At 41.2% G+C, this 22,493-nt stretch overlaps 1 protein-coding gene across 2 annotated transcripts in view; it reads right to left on the bottom strand.

Annotated features, from left to right (window-relative positions):
- LOC126473353 (sodium-coupled monocarboxylate transporter 2-like) overlaps positions 1–22,493 on the bottom strand; it is a 240,428-nt gene that overhangs the window by 14,186 nt on the left and 203,749 nt on the right. For both annotated transcript variants that reach the window (XM_050100352.1, XM_050100353.1), the window contains exons 12-14: positions 15,122–15,208; positions 14,445–14,605; positions 9,959–10,133 (exon numbers count right to left, since the gene is read on the bottom strand). In XM_050100352.1, coding sequence (XP_049956309.1) covers positions 9,959–10,133; positions 14,445–14,605; positions 15,122–15,208 — 423 coding nt within the window. The remainder of the gene's footprint in view (positions 1–9,958; positions 10,134–14,444; positions 14,606–15,121; positions 15,209–22,493) is intronic.

Below are 22,493 nucleotides of genomic sequence, written 5' to 3'. Positions count from 1 at the left end.
ATGTTTACCGTGCTGTTGCGTTCTAATTCCAGGTCGTACGTCGATCTTGCAATTGGGGACAGCAATATTCTTCAGCAGCGAATCCCCAATTATCAAAAAGTCATTTTCCTTTTGTTGCGTATCTGTCGCCTTGTTTTTCCTTTTGCTGTGTGTCACCACCTTCCATTTATATTTATCTTCCGGTTTTTGGCTTACTGAGTTTACCGAGACATCAACGGGAACACTTGAAATGTTGTTGTTTTTAAAATCCGATCGGTCACTCGTATTTTCGCGATCTTCTTGCTTTTCCGTTTGATGGCTTTTACACAGACAGGACTTCTTTTCTTGTATTAATGTATCGTTTTCTTTCTTGATGGTCGAAAGTTCAGTTTTTAATGCCTCAATGTCACTTCGTAGTATCTTTATAATTTCGTTTTTTGTATCAACTGCACTTACAAGATCCGAGATCGGCCGTTTCGTCACGTAAACGACCGTGACATGTCCACGGAAAATCATCGCTGACGAACTTTAGATTTACTTTCGCGCACTTTTCGTGTAACCAGAAGTTGCATTTGATACACAGAATACCCTTCATCACAGGCTTTTCACATTCTCTACACGAAGAACTGTTCATTTTTTGCCTTTTTAGCGAGAGAGAAGCGCCACTACACTTTCCTATTGGAGCCATCTTACTATTCTACTATTGATGCTAAATGAAATCGGTGGCCTAATGGTACTGCCACGTCACCAGAGACTTTCTTCAACAGAATGAAGATGAGGAGTAGAAATTCCTTTAACCAAGAAAGATCTTCACTTACTGCCCACTTTTTTTATTACGTATTTAAATATGTGTAATGAAATTATTTTTCCCTATGAAATGCCTTGTCATCTTCTTCTATAAATGTCTCTGAGGACAAGTGTCTGAACACCAAACTATTCCACTAAACTAACACAAACACTATACACAAAAAGCTTCGGATGGAACATCAATTACATAAATTTTGGTTTCATTCGGCATTTTAAAAATCACATAATAGGGAGAAGATTACCGAAATAATCAATAAATTGATTAGGTTTAAGCCTCTGCAGTAGGTCTGGAGGTAAAAACATTGCATGTTAAGAATTATGCATTTCCTTGACTCTGATCAGCCTGTGCTTGGTATTCACTTGATTTATGAACTCTCCACATAAAAAAATCATTCAGCACCAGGGCACTTCATACTCGCCAAAGCAAAGGAGACCAGACACTGTAGATGACAGCTAATCTCTGCAGTGTGAAAGCATCTGGGTGCCAACTGGTACCCCTAACAGGGAAATATTTGGAGCATCAGGTGATTAGAGATGGAATCCACCAACAGCTCTGCTGCAAAAATATGTCTGAGTAGAACTGCTTTTTTTTTCGTATGTCAGAAAGTTAGATAAATTTCATTTCTTTCCTTAAACACAAATGCTTTTCCTGTACAGACAAAGTGAAGTATTAAAGAAAGTCAGGAGCCATGAAAACTGGGCTGTCACCATATCTAAATCTGACTACACAGAAAAAACATTAATTGTTTTCCATATAATAATATTACTGAACTCAACAACTTACTTAAAAATGCACTTAATAAACGCCAATTTTTGCTTACAGACAGGGAAAATCAAAGTTGTGTAGCTATGAATCCAAGAGCACAATCGAACACATATGAAGATAAAATTCCTATAAGATCAATTGTAAACTATAGATAAGCCCTGCTCCTCTGCTGAGTTAAAAAGCAAACAAAATAATTAACAACAATTAAACTTTGTGAAAAATCCACATTTTTTGAAGAGCACAACTGAACTGACTAATTAGATTAAAAATATTAACATCCTAATAGGAAGCAATTTTCTTTCATTAGATGTGGTGCACTTACATACCTATGTTCCTCTAGATGAAACAATTAATATTCTAAAGAACAGTTTTCTGAAATACGGGAAACTTAGCCAGGCAGAAATTGTCAAACTACTCAACTTTTAAAACTAATCTTACCCTACAACTTCTTCAATTTTAATGCTAAAGCCTTTAAAAAAAAAATAAAGGCTTAGCCATGGGCTGTAACCTGGCAGGAACATTAGCTAAGATTTTTCTTGATCAAACAATGGAAACTCCAAGTTGGAATATCAACAATGTAACTAAAAGATAAATTGTTACTTAATGTAAAGGTGACACATTAAGTTGCTGACAAGCACAATTAAAAGATACTTACACATTAGCTTAGAGACCACAGCTTTCATCAGAAAAAGCGGGAGGAAAAAAAAAAAAAAAAAAAAAAGAGAGAGAGAGAGAGAGAGAGAGAGAGGGAGAGAGAGAGAGAGAGGGAGAGAGGGAAACATTCCACATGGGAAAAATATATCTAGAAACACAGATGATGTGACTTACCCAACAAAAGCGCTGGCAGGTCGATAGACACACAAACAAACACAAACATACACACAAAATTCAAGCTTTCGCAACCAACGGTTGCTTCATCAGGAAAGAGGGAAGGAGAGGGAAAGACGAAAGGATGTGGGTTTTAAGGGAGAGGGTAAGGAGTCATTCCAATCCCAGGAGCGGAAAGACTTACCTTAGGGGGAAAAAAGGACAGGTATATACTCGCACACACACAATTATCCATCCGCACATACACAGACATAAGCAGACAAATGTGTATATTCACACAAGCAAACACACCTCACACACACATGACCAGCAGCTCAAACCAGAATGCAGCTGTCTCATGGAATGGAAGCAACAATCTGGAGCAAGCAGGGATGGGGAAGGGGAAGAGACAGCAGGGTGGGAGAAAGAAGAGAGCTCTAAGGAAGAGCGTGCAGGGATGACTGCAAACAGGCACAGAGTTGGGAGGCTGTGGGGCAGAGATGTGGGGAGGGGGAATGGAGCAAAAAAAGAGAGCAGTGGAGAAAGATGGGTGGCTGCATTTGAAGAGGGTGACACAAAAAGAGGGTGGGAAACAAGAACAGGGAAGAGGATGCCCATGGTTGTGCTGCGGATTTGTTTGTATACTTTCCCTTCAATGGAGAAATACACTCCTCGAAATGGAAAAAAGAACACATTGACACCGGTGTGTCAGACCCACCATACTTGCTCCGGACACTGCGAGAGGGCTGTACAAGCAATGATCACACGCACGGCACAGCAGACACACCAGGAACCGCGGTGTTGGCCGTCGAATGGCGCTAGCTGCGCAGCATTTGTGCACCGCCGCCGTCAGTGTCAGCCAGTTTGCCGTGGCATACGGAGCTCCATCGCAGTCTTTAACACTGGTAGCATGCCGCGACAGCGTGGACGTGAACCGTATGTGCAGTTGACGGACTTTGAGCGAGGGCGTATAGTGGGCATGCGGGAGGCTGGGTGGACGTACCGCCGAATTGCTCAACACGTGGGGCGTGAGGTCTCCACAGTACATCGATGTTGTCGCCAGTGGTCGGCGGAAGGTGCACGTGCCCGTCGACCTGGGACCGGACCGCAGCGACGCACGGATGCACGCCAAGACCGTAGGATCTTACGCAGTGCCGTAGGGGACCGCACCGCCACTTCCCAGCAAATTAGGGACACTGTTGCTCCTGGGGTATCGGCGAGGACCATTCGCAACCGTCTCCATGAAGCTGGGCTACGGTCCCGCACACCGTTACGCCGTCTTCCGCTCACGCCCCAACATCGTGCAGCCCGCCTCCAGTGGTGTCGCGACAGGCGTGAATGGAGGGACGAATGGAGACGTGTCGTCTTCAGCGATGAGAGTCGCTTCTGCCTTGGTGCCAATGATGGTCGTATGCGTGTTTGGCGCCGTGCAGGTGAGCGCCACAATCAGGACTGCATACGACCGAGGCACACAGGGCCAACACCCGGCATCATGGTGTGGGGAGTGATCTCCTACACTGGCCGTACACCACTGGTGATCGTCGAGGGGACACTGAATAGTGCACGGTACATCCAAACCGTCATCGAACCCATCGTTCTACCATTCCTAGACCGGCAAGGGAACTTGCTGTTCCAACAGGACAATGCACGTCCGCATGTATCCCGTGCCACCCAACGTGCTCTAGAAGGTGTAAGTCAACTACCCTGGCCAGCAAGATCTCCGGATCTGTCCCCCATTGAGCATGTTTGGGACTGGATGAAGCGTCGTCTCACGTGGTCTGCACGTCCAGCACGAACGCTGGTCCAACTGAGGCGCCAGGTGGAAATGGCATGGCAAGCCATTCCACAGGACTACATCCAGCATCTCTACGATCGTCTCCATGGGAGAATAGCAGCCTGCATTGCTGCGAAAGGTGGATATACACTGTACTAGTGCCGACATTGTGCATGCTCTGTTGCCTGTGTCTATGTGCCTGTGGTTCTGTCAGTGTGATCATGTGATGTATCTGACCCCAGGAATGTGTCAATAAAGTTTCCCCTTCCTGGGACAATGAATTCACGGTGTTCTTATTTCAATTTCCAGGAGTGTAGTTGTGAATTAGGATAAAGTGAGTAAGCTGTATGAGGACTAAGGCAGTGGGTTTGGAGTCTGCAGGACATTGGTAAAGACAATGTTCAGTAATGGTAAGACCACAGCCATGAAGGATGTGTGTTGGTGTATAGGTGGTATTAACAATGATGAGTAGTTATCCAGGAGGTTAAGGGGTGGAGAGGGTAGAGAATCAGTGGAGGAAGTTGTTGATATCTTTGATGTGGGAGACTAGATTATGGGCAATTAGTAGGAGGTGTTGGTCATTGAGGGCCGAAATTCTTTCAGTGGGACCAGAATAGCCTCTCTTTCCTCTCACCTTCTCAGTATTCTTGTCTCCCACCCTCTGCCAACGCTCCCGCTCGTCTTCCCAGCTACTCTCCTTTTTTTGCTCCGTTACCCCTCCCCACCTTCTTGCCTCACAGCCTTCAAACTCTGTGCCTGTTGGCAGTCTAGACCCAGCACACTCTGCCAGACAGCGCTCTTCTCTTCTCCTCTCCTGCCTGTACACTGTTATCCCTCCCCTTCCCCACCCTCTCCAGATTGCTGCTTCCATTCTGCATGACAATTGCATTCCGGTCTGACCTGCTGGGGATGACAGTCATGTGTGCAGCATGAGGTGTGCCTGCTTCTTTTTCTCTCTCTCTCTCTCTCTTTGAGTGTGTGTGTGTGTGTGTGTGTGGGGGGGGGGGGGGCATCTTTATGGTAAGTAGCAGTCTATCTTTTCCTCACATTGTTGTTTTTCCTTGATCATACAGAAAAAAGCTCCTCAAAGAGCAACCAACACTACTTAATAAAATAATGTACACTGAAGCACCAAATAAACTGATATAGGCACACGTATTCAAATACAGAGATATGTAAACAGGCAGAATATGACACTGCAGTTGGCAATTGCCTGTATAAGACAACAAGTGTCTGGCACAGTTGTTAGATTGGTTACTGCTGCTATAATGGCAAGTTATCAAGATTTAAGTGAGTCTGAACATGGTGTTAGAATTGGCGCATGAGCAGCGGGTCATAGCACCTCCAAGGTAGCAATGAAGTGGGGATTTTCCCGTACGACCAGTTCACAAGCGTACCATGAATATTAGGAGCCCGGTAAAACATCAAATCTCCAACATCGCTGTGGCCAGAAAAAGATCCTGCAAGAATGGGACTAATGACGATTGAAGAGAATCGCTCAACCTGACAGAAGTGCAACCCTTCCACAAATTGACACAGATTTAAATGCTGGCCCATCAACAAGTGTCAACGTGCAAGCCATTCAATGCAGCATTATCAGTATGGGCTTTTGGAGCTGAAGGCCCACTTGCGTACTCTTGATGACTGCATGACGCAAAGCTTTATGTCTTGTCTGGGCCTGCCAATACTGGCATTGGACTATTGATGACTGGAAACATGTTGCCTGGTGAATCTCGTTTCAAATTGTATCGAGTGGATGGCTGTGTATGAGTATGGAGACAACCTCATGAATCCATGGACCCTGTGTTTCAGCAGGGGACTGTTCAAGCAGGTGGAGGCTCTGTAATGGTGTGGGGCATGTGCACTTGAAGTGATATGGGACCCCTGATACGTCTAGATACAACTCTGACAGGTGACAAGTATGTAAGCATCTTGTCTGATCAGCTGCATCCATTCATGTCAATTGTGTATTCCGATGGTCTTGGGCAATTCCAGCAGGACAATGCGACACCCCACAGTCCAGAATTGCTACAGAGTGGCTCCAGAAACACTCTCCTGAGTTTGAACACTTCCAATGGGCATCAAACTCCACAGAGGTGAACATTATTGAGCATATTTGGGGGTGCCTTGTAACTTGCTGTTCAGAAAACATCTCCACCCACTCGTACTCTTACGGATTTATATACAGCTGCTGCAGGATTCATGCTGTCAATTCCCTCCAGCACTACTTCAAACATCGGTCGAGTCCATGCCACATTGTGTTGTGGCACTTCTTCATGCTCTTGGGGCCATACGTGATATTAGGCAGGTGTACCAGTTTCTTTGGCTCTTTAATGTATTATTGACAGTATGTAGATGACATGATTATCTTGTTCAATGGAACAAAGGAAGAAGCATCCACACTTCATCAGAAATTCAATGAACTTCACACAAACATACATTTCAACACGGGGCACGAAAAACAGAAGGGCATAAACTTTTTTTTCTGAGAACCAATTACATCTTATGGGAGAATTCACAATACCTCATGTCATCCAACAACGCATAAAAAAGCATTTTTCATGCCATGGTACACAGAACAATCTGCTTACCACTGTCTGATATGAACATTCAATAGAGCTAAATACATTGCATTATATAGCCATAGAAAAGGGATGCAACACTGATTTAGTCAAGAAACTCTATAGAGATAAGAAAAATAAGCTCTATAAGATAAATAAGAGAGAAATAACAAAAATTTTCAAATGAGGTATGTCATCCCCACTATTCTTTCCACCCCTCCCACAGTGGTATTCTGCCATCCACTGAACCCACACAATATACTCATCCATCCCTACACAATCCCTATAACCAACCCCTTACCTCACGGTTCATATCCCTGTAATAGACCTAGGTGCAAGACCTGCCCCATACATCCTCCCACCACCACCTAGTCCAGTCTTGTCACAAACATCACCTATACCATCAAAGGCAGTGTTACCTGTGAAACCAGTCATGTGACCTAGAAGCTAAGCTGCAACCACTGTGCTGCATTCTATGTGGGTATGACAACCAACAAGCTGTCTGTCCACGTGAGTGGCCACCGACAAACTGTGACCAGGAAACAAGTGGACCACACTGTTCCTGAGCACGTTGCCCAACATGACATCCTTCATTTCAATGACTACTTCACAGCCTGCACCGTATTGATCCTTCTCACCAACACCAGCTTTTCTGAATTGCACAAGTGGGAACTCTCCCTGCAATATATCCTACATTCCTGCAACCCTCCTTGTGGACTCCCCAGCAGCACTTCACTATCCACCATCCCTACCCTACTATCCCTCCCCCTCCCCGTTCCAGCCCCCTTCTTACCCCCACCCAGTTGCCACTTCCATCACGCACTGCTGCTGCTTGCAGTGTGGCTTCAGCTGCCAGAGACTGCAGTTTTCTTTTTGTGTTTGTGTGTGTGTGTGTGTGTGTGTGTGTGTGTGTGTGTGTGTGTGTGTGTGTGTGTGTGTGTGTGTGTGTGTCATCTATTTTTGACAAAGGCCTTGTTGGCCGAAAACTTATTTGTGACAGTCTTTTTGTTGTGCCTAAACATCTCCTTTTCATGATACTGTTACATTCCATCCTGGATTTTCCATCGTTTGATTAAAAGAGAAATAATATTAGTAAGCAAGGAGAATAAAAAGAAGCAAAAATATGCGATCTTACCACATATCAGACAAATCTCTAAAGAAATTAGCTACATATTTTATAAAACAAGAATAAAAATTGATGTTCAGACAAGTAACACAATGCTTTCCAAATATAGGACATAAATCTGACCCAACACTCCACTGCCACCAATAGGGCATATATAAAGTACAGTGCAGGGATTACAACAAATTCTACTTTGGACAAACAGGAAGAAACATATGTACGTGACTTAAAGAACATTATAACACTGATAAAAGCAACCCTTTGATATATGCTGCTCATTTAAGGGACGAAAAGCATGTAGTAGACAAAACAAAATAGTGTTTCTGTTCTACACAAAACAGAGGAGGGTAGATGTATGGATCTCATGGAAGAAATTGATTTTTTTTTTTTTTTTTTCATGTGGATCTCACAAAAGAAACTGAATTTTTTCAGATTATGCTAACGATTAAATGAAAAATTGAAGTGAAAAACAAAAATACGTTGAAAATTTTCATGATATTGTATTACAAAGATAATACTGGTCAAAACAGAAATGTTTTGCCATTTCATGTTACATATTCTTTGGATAACTGTGTGATGGGCACTCCATGCATCTGCTTTTACATGAGTGTTCTATTTTGACAACTATTTTATGAGACATGTGTGATACCTGTTACTAACAAAACTTTTAAGATATAGTGTATATCTTACCACACTGTGTGTTGTATATATCTTACTGAAATTTTCAATTTTTTGCCCATGAAACTTGCCCTGTGTCCATAATGTTGTACAACAGGTACTGGAAAATTGTATCTTACTGAAATCGTTGATACGTTCAAAACTAAATTATTCAACAGTTTGACATGTGCAATATGTCACTTCTGAGGCACTAACTCAACTGGTTGATCAGGGTATTGTACAAGCATTTGTCATGAACTGCATACTTCAATAGTAAACTGAAATCAGGAAATGGGGATGTTCTTGAAATTTGAAAATGGCTGTGTATTCAGTAGGCTTGTTGTGGCATAGCAACAGCCCGACCACTCTTAGGAATTATTAGAATGAGTGTTCCATTAATGAAAATCTAACAGAGGTAAAATGTAGTGACAGTCTCCAACAGCAGTGACTTCCAGTCTGCATGTAATGAAGTGCAAAACTTATTTTGAAGAAATGAACTGCTGGGCAGTTTTTGACAATGAGGAACTGATTTCAGAGATCATAGTTGACAAAGACATTGATTCTGTGTGAAATAAGAATGGTAAACAGTCAAAGCTGAGAATGATGAAGAAGAAGAAAGTGCAGAAGACAATTCCAGTACACATGAAATATTGGATAATATAAACAAAAGTTCTTGCATTGATGGACAGACTAAGTGAACCAAACCACATGCAGTTATTGCACCTCATGAACATAAAATAAAATAACATTCACAAAAGAAAATATGTGAATGATTCACCAAAAGAAATAATTGACTTATTTAAAGTAGTGGTAAAATGAACCTACAGTTACTTGCAGATAGTGTTCTAAATAGTCATGTGTTTTTTTATTGTTTGGCCACAATTTCAGTGAATTTTATCTAATTGCTATATTTGCAAGTTTTTTAAATTTTTTACTTCTAATATTCTTTAAATTTAAATCTGTAGAGTATAATACAGCAATACGTGTTTTCCCAACCCGTCATGAGTTATTTGCATTTTCATAGCTCTCTCTCAACATATTGTGGTTATACAATATGGACGGGGTTAAGCAAGTGCCCCCCCTCCCCTCCCCCCATGACTGTATTATATTCTTCTTACACTATAAGGAATAGGAGCAAAGTATTAAAGAAAAAGATGAAAAAAGGAATTACTGGACAAAGCAAAAGCATGCATGAGAAATATCATAGGTGTGAAATTTCAAGATAAGTGGATCCTCCATTACATAAAAGAGGGGAAGAGATTTCAGGAAGAGAGACTGTTTAAGATTATCACCATGGATATTGAATCAAGGAGAAGACTGCAACACTGGATGAGAAGGAAGTGAATCAAGCTTTATGTGAGTATTCCTGTTTTATTTGAGTTCCCCATGAGTATTTTTTTTTTTTTTTCATTCACTTATTTGATGTAAACTTGTGCTTACAGTAAGCTTTGTATCACACTGACACAGAAATGTCTCTAACATACCTTTTGTGAAGGAAGCAACCAGTGAACTGCAGGACTAAGAAATGCTCTGTCAACATCAGCCACACGTGTTGCTCCAGTGATGAAACTTGTTATTATTCCCACAAACAGGGCAGTGGCACACCCAACCAATGTATACCACATATATGAAAGCTGGTACAATACAAAAGCTTCAGACCTAAGGAAACAATACACATTTAAATATTAAGTGTTATTATGTAACATTCTCTTACTTTTAATTGTATGTACAGTATCGGTTACTCTGAGCATAGAATGATTGCAATGAAAATATACCAAATTTCCAATGTTTAACCGATTTGTGTTTTTTGATACATTTGCCTGAGGTAAATGTTTAGATGTGATAAATACACCAAGAAAAATCATAATAGATGCTTTGTATCCACATTTCATTACAATTACTTGTTTTCAGCAGACAGGCAGTTCAGAACATTGATTACAGCATTTTCATGACCTTTCACTTCATAGACAAGTTCACCATGATCCACACAAGTTGCATAGCAGTCAACCTGGTACTATCCAATTCAAATGATACTGAAAAAGTACATGACCATTAAAGGGGAGATGGTGGTGGCATACAGTTATTGATTACTGGACAGTGTGCCAGTACCCTGTGTTAATCCCTAAATCTCTTAACAATGCCTCATGTAATAACACTAATTATTGTGATTGGTATGTCTGACCTCAAGTTCTGCAGCCCCTTGGTATTATTTGAGAGGAGTAGGCTATGTGTTTCTTCCTCCATAGCTAGTGTTGCTTATGTACATTTGTGGGCTGGTGTTTGACTTTGAGGACACTAGTTCAAATTTTGGTACTATAAAAAAATTCTATTTACATTTTTCGGCTGACAAGTAGAGGGAAATGACCTGCATTCAATTACAAACTTCTCTGCAATGTTTCAGAGAGTGAGTGCATCTGCTCCAGATGGTGCTCACAAACATGGACCTCTTTCTACTTTCCTGCCACTGCCTCCAGCACATGCTTGTCCACCACAAGTTGGACAGCTTATAGGGAATGCTGAATTCTTCTGCTTCTCCTTCTTCTTATTCTTGTCATGGCGTTACAACCCTGCAAGGGTCTTAGCCTCTTTGACAAGTTTCCTCCATTCTGCCCTCTCCAGTACAATTCTCCGCCATTTTATATCTTCTTCCACATTATCTTTCGTGGCCTTTCTCACTGTCTTTTTTCCAGTTGGATTCCATTCAAAAACTTTTATAGTTGTTCATGCAGTATCCATCTTAAGGGCATGTCCAAGCCAGGCTAGTCTCCTACTTTTTACTGTTCTTACAATATCAGCTTCTTGTTTGAGACGATCCATCTCAGTGTTTGTTTTAGATCTCCAGAAACCATTGTTGGCCTGAACTGCCCCACAGATCTTGTGCAGAACACTGTGTTCAAATATCCTGAGCAGCTACTCATCAGCAATCATTAGTGTCCATGTTTCACATCTGTAGGTTACAACTGCCCTGATCAGTTATGACCTTTTAAATTTGATGTTTCTGTTGGTTGTTTAATAACCTACAGGTCAACAATTTCTTAAATGCATGAAATGTATTCGCAGTTGCAAATGTGAACAACCATCAGCTGAATGATGGAATGATTACAATGAAAATTTGTGTTGGACTGGGACTTGAACACAGATGTCCCACTTACTGTGAGTGGTTGCCTTACAGTCACAGCCAGACCCAAACTTCCATATGTCGTCAACCTTGTATTTACAACCTGTACACGTACATCCATTATGTATATTCCTGTAAAGGGGCAACGTTATTTGAAACTTACCTGCCTGGTTTTGGTGGATAAATATGATATTGCATTCATGTCTGAAGGAACTTTGCATCATAATTCAGAATAACAAAGGCACTGCAATATCGTATTTATCTGTCAACACCGGGCAAGTCACTTTCAAGTATAATGTCTTCCCTGTACAGGAATATACAGTATGGATGTACAAGTACAGGTTGCAGACACATGGTTGACAACATATGGAAGTTTGGGACTGGCCGTGAGTCAGATCGGGTAGCCAAATGGTAAGATGACTGCTCATGATAAACAGGAAATCTGGGTTCAAGTCCCAGTCTGGTACAACTTTTCGTTGTTGTAATTCCACTATACAGCTGATGGTTGTCCATATTCACAGCTGTGAATACGTTTCATGTATTTCATAATAGCTGCAGTCACCCCAATGCCTGTCCCCTTGGACATTCATGCATATCGTACTTTGGGATAACACAGGCACAGTAGTATCGTATTTCTTAAATGTGTGGAAGCATCTATTACCATTTAGGATGTGCTGTTTTATTTCAGTTGACATGGAATTTGTCCAATTAATATTAGATCCTAGGTAGTCAATGTTCTGCACATGTTCAATACTGAAACCAGCTGCTTATAGTTTATTCAAGTTATTATCTTCCTCCCTGGTGAAATTTGTGTATTTAATCTTCTTTTCATTAATAGCAAGCCCTCTATGTAGTGCAACTTCTTTCACTTCATCTATTGATCTCTCTAGTGAAACTTTTCTTCTACTAGTAATTGCTATATCATCAGCAATGCACATATTTGGGTTAACTTTGTACCTATGTAACAAGATATTTGAAGCTTTCGAATGGGTGCAGCAATAGTTTGATTAAATAGCACTGTAGAGAAGGCATCCCCTTGTCTGACTCCTTTACTAATGCTAAACCATACACTGAGTTCTCCATCCATTTGCACTGCAGCCATGGAACCAGCAAATGTTGCTTGGATAAGTGAAACATACTTGGGTGGTAGCATTTCTGCCCTGTTAAGAATATCAAAGGCCTGCTTGAAGTACACATAGAGGTTATGAAGGAAGATCAATATTATTCTTATATGCCTTTTCATGTATTTGCCTCAGCACAAATATCTGATGTATTTTTGATCTATTAGGTCAAAATTCACACAGATATTCTCCCAGAATCTCTTCTGCATACAGAATTAGCCTACTGTGGATAATACCAGAGAGAATCTTCTATGTTACATTCAGCAGGGTAATTCCTTGGTAATTTGAATTATAAGACTTGTCTCCTTTCTAACGGATTGGTTAGATTACCCCTGAGGTCCACTCTTCTGAAACTCTTTCCTGATTCCATATTAATTTGATAAGTTTGCATATTCACTTATGGAGACCATTACCCCCATTTTTCAACAGTTCTGCTGTTATTCCATCAGTCAGAGAATGCTGTTAGCTGTGGACTATGAGGGTGGTTTGAAAAGTTTTTGGAATCACCACGAGAGGTCAGCACTAGCACAACAAATTGTTAACATAATATTCATTGGACTGTTGCCTGTAAACACATGCTGCTTCAGTGCTCTTGGAAGAGAGCCATGGCAGTGACATGTCTCTGTTGTTGCCACATAGTGATTTGTGAAGAAGGAAAAAATCGAGATTCAAGCAGTAATTAAGTACTTCGTAAAGAAAGGTTTGAAAGCAAAGGATATTCATGTCTATTCCCAGAATACACTGGGAGACTCTGCTCCTTCATATTCAACTGCTGCCAAGTGAAAAAAATAATTTAAATTTGGCCAGGAGAGCTCAGATGAAGATCCGTTCAGTGGTCGACCAAGATGTTGCGCTACTCCAGAAATCATTGCAAAAGTGCACAAAATGGCCATGGAGCATCGCCAATTGAAAGTGTATGAAATTGCTCATGCTTGCCGGATGTCATCTGAAAACCCTTCAGATCATGTTTTGACTGAAGAATTAGAGATGGAAAAATTATCTGCAAGATGGGTGCCAAGACTCGATGCTGGATGAAAAACGTGCTGTCACCATGGCAAAACCACAGGAACTAAGGTATGCCACACCTGCCTTATTCACCTGATATGGCTCCATCAGGCATCCATCTCTTCCCAAAACTGAAAATTTTTCTTGGTGGACGAAGATTCACTGACAGTTTACTTCAGAGCAATACTCTGAAAACAACCTTCCAACTTAGCAGTCACTATTTATGTGGGACTATGACCAGCAACTGACTGTCTGCAAACATTACTATCAATAATACTTACAGTAATGTAGACTGCCAAGAGAGAACAAAGTTATGTAGATATCATTGTATTAGGTATAGGATATCAAGTGCCATGTATCAAACTGTACCAAAGTTAATTACCATTTTGTAATATACCCTTAATAAATGTTCTTTCTTATTGTGTTGTCACATCTTTGTTAGAGTGCCACACTATCATACAAGTGTTTACTCACAAGCTGGAAATTGGCCACCAATAATGAACCATAGCAACGAAACAGGTTTCTGTTACTGTGGATATTTGGAATGAATCAATAGTAGCATTCAGTTTCTGCATCATAACATTTAATTTCATCCCTAGCAACTCAAAAGCAGCACTACTTTATGTAACCACAAATTACAACCATCTGCATAGTAGAGATATACTTTTGATCAAGTACAAGATGTAATTTTGAACTTCAGTTTCATAACAAGAAGAAAAAGACTACCTTGGCAGAGAAGCAGGTGCTACTGTTGGCATCTCAGGGCACCCTGCAATTGAAGTTGGCTTGGTTTCAAAATATAAGGTGCCACCAGCAATTGCTGTTTGTGAACCTACTGAAATCCACCCAACAAGTAACATACTAGTGATTCCACCAACCAGGGCACCCTGCGAACATATTTAAGCTGTTATTAAATACTAATTTCACAATTTTTTATTTTAACAATTGAAAAAAAGAAAGTAATTTATTGTGGTATTGATGTGACTCCAAGTATAAACTATTAACAAACCCTGGAAAGTACATTTATATTTAAAAAACTGTGGAAAATAATAGTGTTATTACACAAAGGAAATTCTGTGCAGAAGTAATGTTTGAGTACACCTGGTTTTTATATTGAAAGTCACTTTCATTTTGCTTTCTCAAAGGTGTAAAGAACTGAGGAAAATAAAAATGTGCTTCAGTTTCATTATTATGTTTCACAGAGCACAAATAGTCCAGCCAGTGAGAGTGATATCATATTCTTACAAACTTTCCTTCTGTTAATATTTGTCTTCAGTCAGTAATTCTTTTCATTTATGATGCACTAGTAAAAGAGCATTTTGTCATGACCCACATCAGTCACCCCCATTTTTCTTCAGTGTGACAATGATGAATCAGTCCTCTGGTAAGTGATGTTAACAAACCTTTCCATTTGCCCATGGAAAAAGTAGCCCCAGACTGAAGACCCCAAGCAGTGGTCCTGCTGTAATTGACGATAAACTTCGGCCAGCCTGAAAATAAAATCTTCAGTTATTGGCATTTCAATTATTTTCCTAAGAACTTCTTAAACTGTATTACAGTAGCAGAAAAATAACATAAGTTATCACAAAAATATGTGCTTCCATGTTTTTGTAACAATGAATAACTGCATCATTAGAAACAAAGACATACTCATTGTGGGGTTTAGTTGAGCTTCCATATGTAATTGTAACAATTATTTTTAAATCCTTAAATTAGATTAATGATGAACTCTTCATTCCATGGTTCTGTAATGAGGAGATCCTTATGGATCTGGAACATGTCTGCATTAAAAGGAAAATAACTCGAATAAGAAGCCCTTAAAAAAAGAATCGTTTTTACTTCACATTAATTGATGAGACCCTTGTGTTAAAAACCAAAGATGGTAGAATAAATAAATAAAATCAAGCTATTAAAATAGAAAAAGTTTTACTAAATACTTGTTGATCAGACTATTGTGACATAATTAAAGATGATAAAATAAATTAAACAAGGAAGGAATGATAAGCAAGATAGATGTAATTACTACACCAACCAGAACTCATTTAGAAATATTACCAAAGGTGGATACATTCTATTGAAGGATTAGATATTTATTTCTGAGGTTTCTTTTCTAGTGTCTGTGTGTGTAAAGGTACATAAAGAAATTGGAGATGGCTTTGTTTGCTAAGCACCAATATGGTGTGTGATCAACATTCACAACTACACAGGCCACACAACAATTTAGCAAGTTTTACGTGAGAGCATATTTGCTACTCTTTATCTTTAGACCACGACCATGACTACCAATCTGATACCTATAATATAAGTTCCAATGCAAGGCCCCCACCAGAGGTGAACATTCAAAGTATGCTAGATAAATGCTGATTGCTTATGAATATTATGTGAGAAAATGTCTCAGTTGTTTCCCTTTGCCTTTCTTTTTATCCTTTTAATTTGGATTGCTCCTGTAATGCTTCTGTGGAGTGTATATTGTAGCACTGGTGCCCAGTGGCAGCAGGTATATAGTCTTGCAAAAGCCTCAGGGATCTATCAGGTATTTCACAGAAGCAGAAGTTTAGTCAATGACTGCTCTTTGTTAAAATTTGTGTACTACTTTTGCTCAAAAGTAAAAAAAATATGGGAATAAGATAGGCAGTCCCAGTCGACAAGCAATTATGAGTAACTTTACAATTTTTGGCTACAGGCAGGTCATTTGAGTGTTTCAAATTTTGTATTAATATCCATAATAACTATTAGGATGTTATGAATGCAGAAACAAATAACTGACAACCAGAGTCAACAACTATTTTGCAGGCCTGAAGGAAAATCATTTTCGAGGTGGGTTCAAGGTACTGGAACATCATTGGACCAAGTGCATTAACCTACAAGGATACTACAGTGAAAAATAAAAAATGTTTCAGTGATGTAAGTACTTTTTTTCTGTTCCTTTCCGAGAACTTTTCAAACCACCCTCGTATTTTGCTTCCATCTCATATGTTTTTCAGAATACGCTCATTTTATACTCATTCCAGCTTCAGATGTTTATATTTATTTACACATAGTGAACATTATTTCTTTGCTTACAGTGTTTTACATTAGCTGTCTGAGAAACTTCCATTGCAAAATTCAGCAGTGCTGTTTGTAAAGAAACAATGTTATTCACACATTAATAAATGAGAATAACTGAAGATAAGATGCCAGGCATCTTGAAATGTCATCATGGAAAAGTAAACACATATAAAAGCAACTGGCGGCAGATAATTCATTAAAAGCTACCTTTAGTTTCAACAATTGCAATGTTCTAATATATCCACAATGGGCAAGAATTATTAATAAGGGAAAGTATGGGGAAAAAATATGGGAATAAGATAGGCAGTCCCAGTCGACAAGCAATTATGAGTAACTTTACAATTTTTGGCTACAGGCAGGTCATTTGAGTGTTTCAAATTTTGTGTTAATATCCATAATAACTATTAGCGAGCATTTTTTAAATATTTGTCCAATAATACTTTCGATGACTGATTGCATTGACATGAGGTTGTTATCTGCACTGACCCAGGGGCAACAATATTTCTCCGTGCCCCACTTCAAGATAGTGAGCTGTTTCCCTCACTCTCCATAGGCACATCAGCTCATCAGTCATAATTTCATGCTGAGACTGGAAGTGTGTTTCTGTGTGTCATTCAAATCCAGTGGTGGCAAAATGGTATGTGCGAACTTTCACTGGTCTGCATCATGAGCTGCCCACCCCAGGCAAGCTGAGCATCAGCAGAAATATATAAAAATGTGTCCTGGGCCACGTGCTATGGGAGTGCCTTGCCCTTATCTCCCACAAATATCTTTCACAGGCTGGACTGAAACCAATCACGAGCCATACGCAGGCCAAAGGCTGTTGGTTGCCCAGCAGTGATATAACCCATCATTGGATGTCTGCACATTACCTTCAGTCATTATTAATTTTTTTAATGAAGAGAGCAAGAGAACAATTAAAGTTTTCATTTATGCAATTGTACTATTAAAAGTTTTTCAGTCCAAGGATTTAGATATTTTGTACTGTACATAGTAAGCTCAGGGGGCAAAGAGGGAAATAGTAATTAAATGCTAAGAGTGTGATTTAAATAGCACTCTGACTCAGGCACTTCACCATTTCAAAGACAGTGCTGATGAACAAAAATTTTAAAATGAATGTGATCCTGCATTTTTAGAGGGAGTCCTCTTCAACAAAACATGAAGGATCTGGCTGCTTAGAAGATTTGTAGTTCATATTCCTTTTAGATTTCTCCAAATTAAAGTAGGGTTGATAAGCCAACAGAAATTCACAACATAACTGTTATTTATTCACTTTAAAATTTAATTGATACAGTTATTATGTTCTTCAATAAATAAGAATTTTGATATAGCTCTGTCTGAAGTTTACGAGTTGTCACCACTAACCGTAACAGTACCACCTATAACAGACTCCGTCAAAAGATCATTCTCCTGTGTCATAACTGTGTGCAAAGTCAAGAATCTTTTTCACACTTGGCACTTCTGTCTGTAGAAAATGCTGTTCCTGAGTTCAACAGATCACAAAATTCTGTGAAGATGTCAATACTACATACACACAACACTAAAGACAATGAATTTTACATAATGGTTAGGTGCCAATGTAAAATAGAAAAGTGAAATGACCATTAAATATATAAATGTAATAAGTCTGTAAGTCATAACTTATGAAACAGTATGATTTATTTAATATTAAGTGCATGTGTTAGTCTTAATGTGATTCTTTCTACATTAATTGTCTCTTAATTTTTTATCTGGAGTTTTCTATGTAATAGATAAAGCAAAATATTATGTATGGTGCTTTAAGTGGTGTGAGTTCAATTTCAACTGCAGCTGGGAGTAGAGGCTGTGGTGCAAAGCCTTGCTCATATCGGGAGGCTTTCTTGGTGTACATCGAGCAGCCCCTGAGAAGATCGAGCCAGATGACTGTAACTCCATAACCACTGATATCATGAATATATCTCTGTGAAGAAGCATGCTATGATTTGTACACTCCTGGAAATGGAAAAAAGAACACATTGACACCGGTGTGTCAGACCCACCATACTTGCTCCGGACACTGCGAGAGGGCTGTACAAGCAATGATCACACGCACGGCACAGCGGACACACCAGGAACCGCGGTGTTGGCCGTCGAATGGCGCTAGCTGCGCAGCATTTGTGCACCGCCGCCGTCAGTGTCAGCCAGTTTGCCGTGGCATACGGAGCTCAATCGCAGTCTTTAACACTGGTAGCATGCCGCGACAGTGTGGACGTGAACCGTATGTGCAGTTGACGGACTTTGAGCGAGGGCGTATAGTGGGCATGTGGGAGGCTGGGTGGACGTACCGCCGAATTGCTCAACATGTGGGGCGTGAGGTCTCCACAGTACATCGATGTTGTCGCCAGTGGTCGGCGGAAGGTGCACGTGCCCGTCGACCTGGGACCGGACCGCAGCGACGCACGGATGCACGCCAAGACCGTAGGATCCTACGCAGTGCCGTAGGGGACCGCACCGCCACTTCCCAGCAAATTAGGGACACTGTTGCTCCTGGGGTATCGGCGAGGACCATTCGCAACCGTCTCCATGAAGCTGGGCTACGGTCCCGCACACCGTTAGGCCGTCTTCCGCTCACGCCCCAACATCGTGCAGCCCGCCTCCAGTGGTGTCGCGACAGGCGTGAATGGAGGGACGAATGGAGACGTGTCGTCTTCAGCGATGAGAGTCGCTTCTGCCTTGGTGCCAATGATGGTCGTACGCGTGTTTGGCGCCGTGCAGGTGAGCGCCACAATCAGGACTGCATACGACCGAGGCACACATTGCCAACACCCGGCATCATGGTGTGGGGAGCGATCTCCTACACTGGCCGTACACCACTGGTGATCGTCGAGGGGACACTGAATAGTGCACGGTACATCCAAACCGTCATCGAACCCATCGTTCTACCATTCCTAGACCGGCAAGGGAACTTGCTGTTCCAACAGGACAATGCACGTCCGAATGTATCCCGTGCCACCCAACGTGCTCTAGAAGGTGTAAGTCAACTACCCTGGCCAGCAAGATCTCCGGATCTGTCCCCCATTGAGCATGTTTGGGACTGGATGAAGCGTCGTCTCACGCGGTCTGCACGTCCAGCACGAACGCTGGTCCAACTGAGGCGCCAGGTGGAAATGGCATGGCAAGCCGTTCCACAGGACTACATCCAGCATCTCTACGATCGTCTCGATGGGAGAATAGCAGCCTGCATTGCTGCGAAAGGTGGATATACACTGTACTAGTGCCGACATTGTGCATGCTCTGTTGCCTGTGTCTATGTGCCTGTGGTTCTGTCAGTGTGATCATGTGATGTATTTGACCCCAGGAATGTGTCAATAAAGTTTCCCCTTCCTGGGACAATGAATTCACGGTGTTCTTATTTCAATTTCCAGGAGTGTATTTTCTATTGCCATGAGCATTCATTAATTCTCAATATTTACTATTCAGTAGTCATATTGGTTGTTTGAGAAGACTGGATTACTAGATAACAAACTCATACACCATCCATATGATTTTTTAGCAAATGCTGCTTTTGTCAAACTGTTGTTGTTGTTGTGGTCTTCAGTCCTGAGACTGGTTTGATGCAGCTCTCCATGCTACTCTATCCTGTGCAAGCTTCTTCATCTCCCAGTACCTACTGCAACCTACATCCTTCTGAATCTGCTTAGTGTATTCATCTCTTGGTCTCCCTCTACAATTTTTACCCTCCACACTGCCCTCCAATACTAAATTGGTGATCCCTCGATGTCTCAGAACATGTCCTACCAACCGATCCCTTCTTCTAGTCAAGTTGTGCCACAAGCTCCTCTTCTCCCCAATTCTGTTCAATAACTCCTCATTAGTTATGTGATCAACTCATCTAATCTTCAGCATTCTTCTGTAGCACCACATTTTGAAAGCTTCTATTCTCTTTTTGTATAAATTATTTATCATCCACGTTTCAGTTCCATACATGGCTACACTCCATACAAATACTTTCAGAAACGACTTCCTGACATTTAAATCTATACACGATGTTAACAAATTTTTCTTCTTCAGAAACGCTTTTTTTGCCATTGCCAGTCTACATTTTATATCCTCTCTACTTCGACCATCGTCAGTTATTTTGCTCCCCAAATAGCAAAACTCCTTTACTACTTTAAGTGTCTCATTTCCTAATCTAATTCCCTTAGCATTACCCGACTTAATTCGACTACATTCCATTATCCTTGTTTTGCTTTTGTTGATGTTCATCTTATACCCTCCTTTCAAGGCACTGTCCATTCTGTTCAGCTGCTCTTCCAAGTCCTTTGCTGTCTCTGACAGAATTACAATGTCCCTCTTCGCCCCCTTCCATCCTGTTTTCTCCCCGCCTAACCTCTCCCAAATCCCCCCTCCCCCCCCCCCCCCGAGTCCTTTTGTATTTCCCTCCTCTGCCTCCCCCACTCCCTGTCGCGTCTGCCCAGCACAGCACCCGCCCCCCCTCTTATGGGTACTCATCCTCCATCGGTTCCTTTCCACCCTCCCCTCCCCCCCCCCCACTTCGTTTTTTCCTCTCCTTCCCCCCCTTTCCTTTCCCATCATCTGTCCAGGTGCCCCCTTCTGCCCTCGGCTGTGATATATCATATTCGTGAAAATTTTTTAGTGCAGTGTTCAAGTGAATGTTCAGTGTTGTTGGCTTTCCAAAGTGTTGCGAACAGAAACCATGCTGTGGCTGGGTGTAAATTTTATGTCTTTTGTGAACAGAAACCAGACTGTCACCATGTTTTTTAATTGTCTATTATTTTACCTGTCTGCTTCATATGTATTTTATTAGCATCATCATCCCTTTGTTCTATGTTTTAAGTTCCACAATTTTTTCGCCATGTTATCCTTTAAGCCTCTGATTTTATCGCCTGTTTTTCTTATTTGTTATCTTCATCTTTTTAAAACAAAGTCTGTAGGCTGAAGAGTGGCATACTAAGCTGCTGCCAGCCCACCCCCTTCGGAGGGAATTGAAACTCAATAAAGAAAAAAAAAAAAAAAGAAAAGAAAAAAGAGAGAGAATCAGATGCGCCAACAGTCGCAGCATGTTGACGTTACCAGAAGAGGTGCTTTTAGTGAAGCTGTATTATCAGAATGGGGAATGTGCATTTTCAGCATTATGATTCTATTGCCATAGGAAGGGGATTCGAACAGCTAAAGGTTCGTTGACAAATGCAGCTGTGGCAAGAATGATTTCAAAGTTCGAAGCCACGGGTTGTTTAGACGATAGGCCCCATAGTGGCCGACTGAGCACAAGGTGTAATGCTGCTGAGACAGTTCAGGAATTAATGGAGACTGTAGCAGGTTCGTCTATGCACAGGGAAGCCAGCACTCGCGCAGTTGCACGTCACACCAGCATTCCATAGACTACTGTTCGGTTGGCAGTTAGGCGTACCCTCCGATGCTATCCGTACAAAATCCATCGGCATCATGAACTGTTACCTGACGATTTAGTGAAGCGGAGGGCATTTGCGGTGTGGGCATTTCAAAAGATGGTGGAAGATGACGATTGGTTGAGTAACATGTTGTGGAGTGACGAAGCTCATTTCATGCTCCAAGGGTCTGTCAACGCCCACAACTGCAGAATTTGGGATACCAAAACTCCTAGAACTGTCGTGGAAACTCCATTGCACGACGAGAAAGTCACAGTATGGGTTGGATTTGCTACGTCTATGGTTATCAGACCTTTTTTCTTCGAGGGAATGTGTGATTCTGGTTTTGTAACTGCTACCA

Source organism: Schistocerca serialis, chromosome 4 (genome assembly GCF_023864345.2).
Source record: "Schistocerca serialis cubense isolate TAMUIC-IGC-003099 chromosome 4, iqSchSeri2.2, whole genome shotgun sequence".
Lineage (NCBI taxonomy): Eukaryota > Metazoa > Arthropoda > Insecta > Orthoptera > Acrididae > Schistocerca > Schistocerca serialis.
This window is presented reverse-complemented; position numbering and strand designations above follow the sequence as displayed.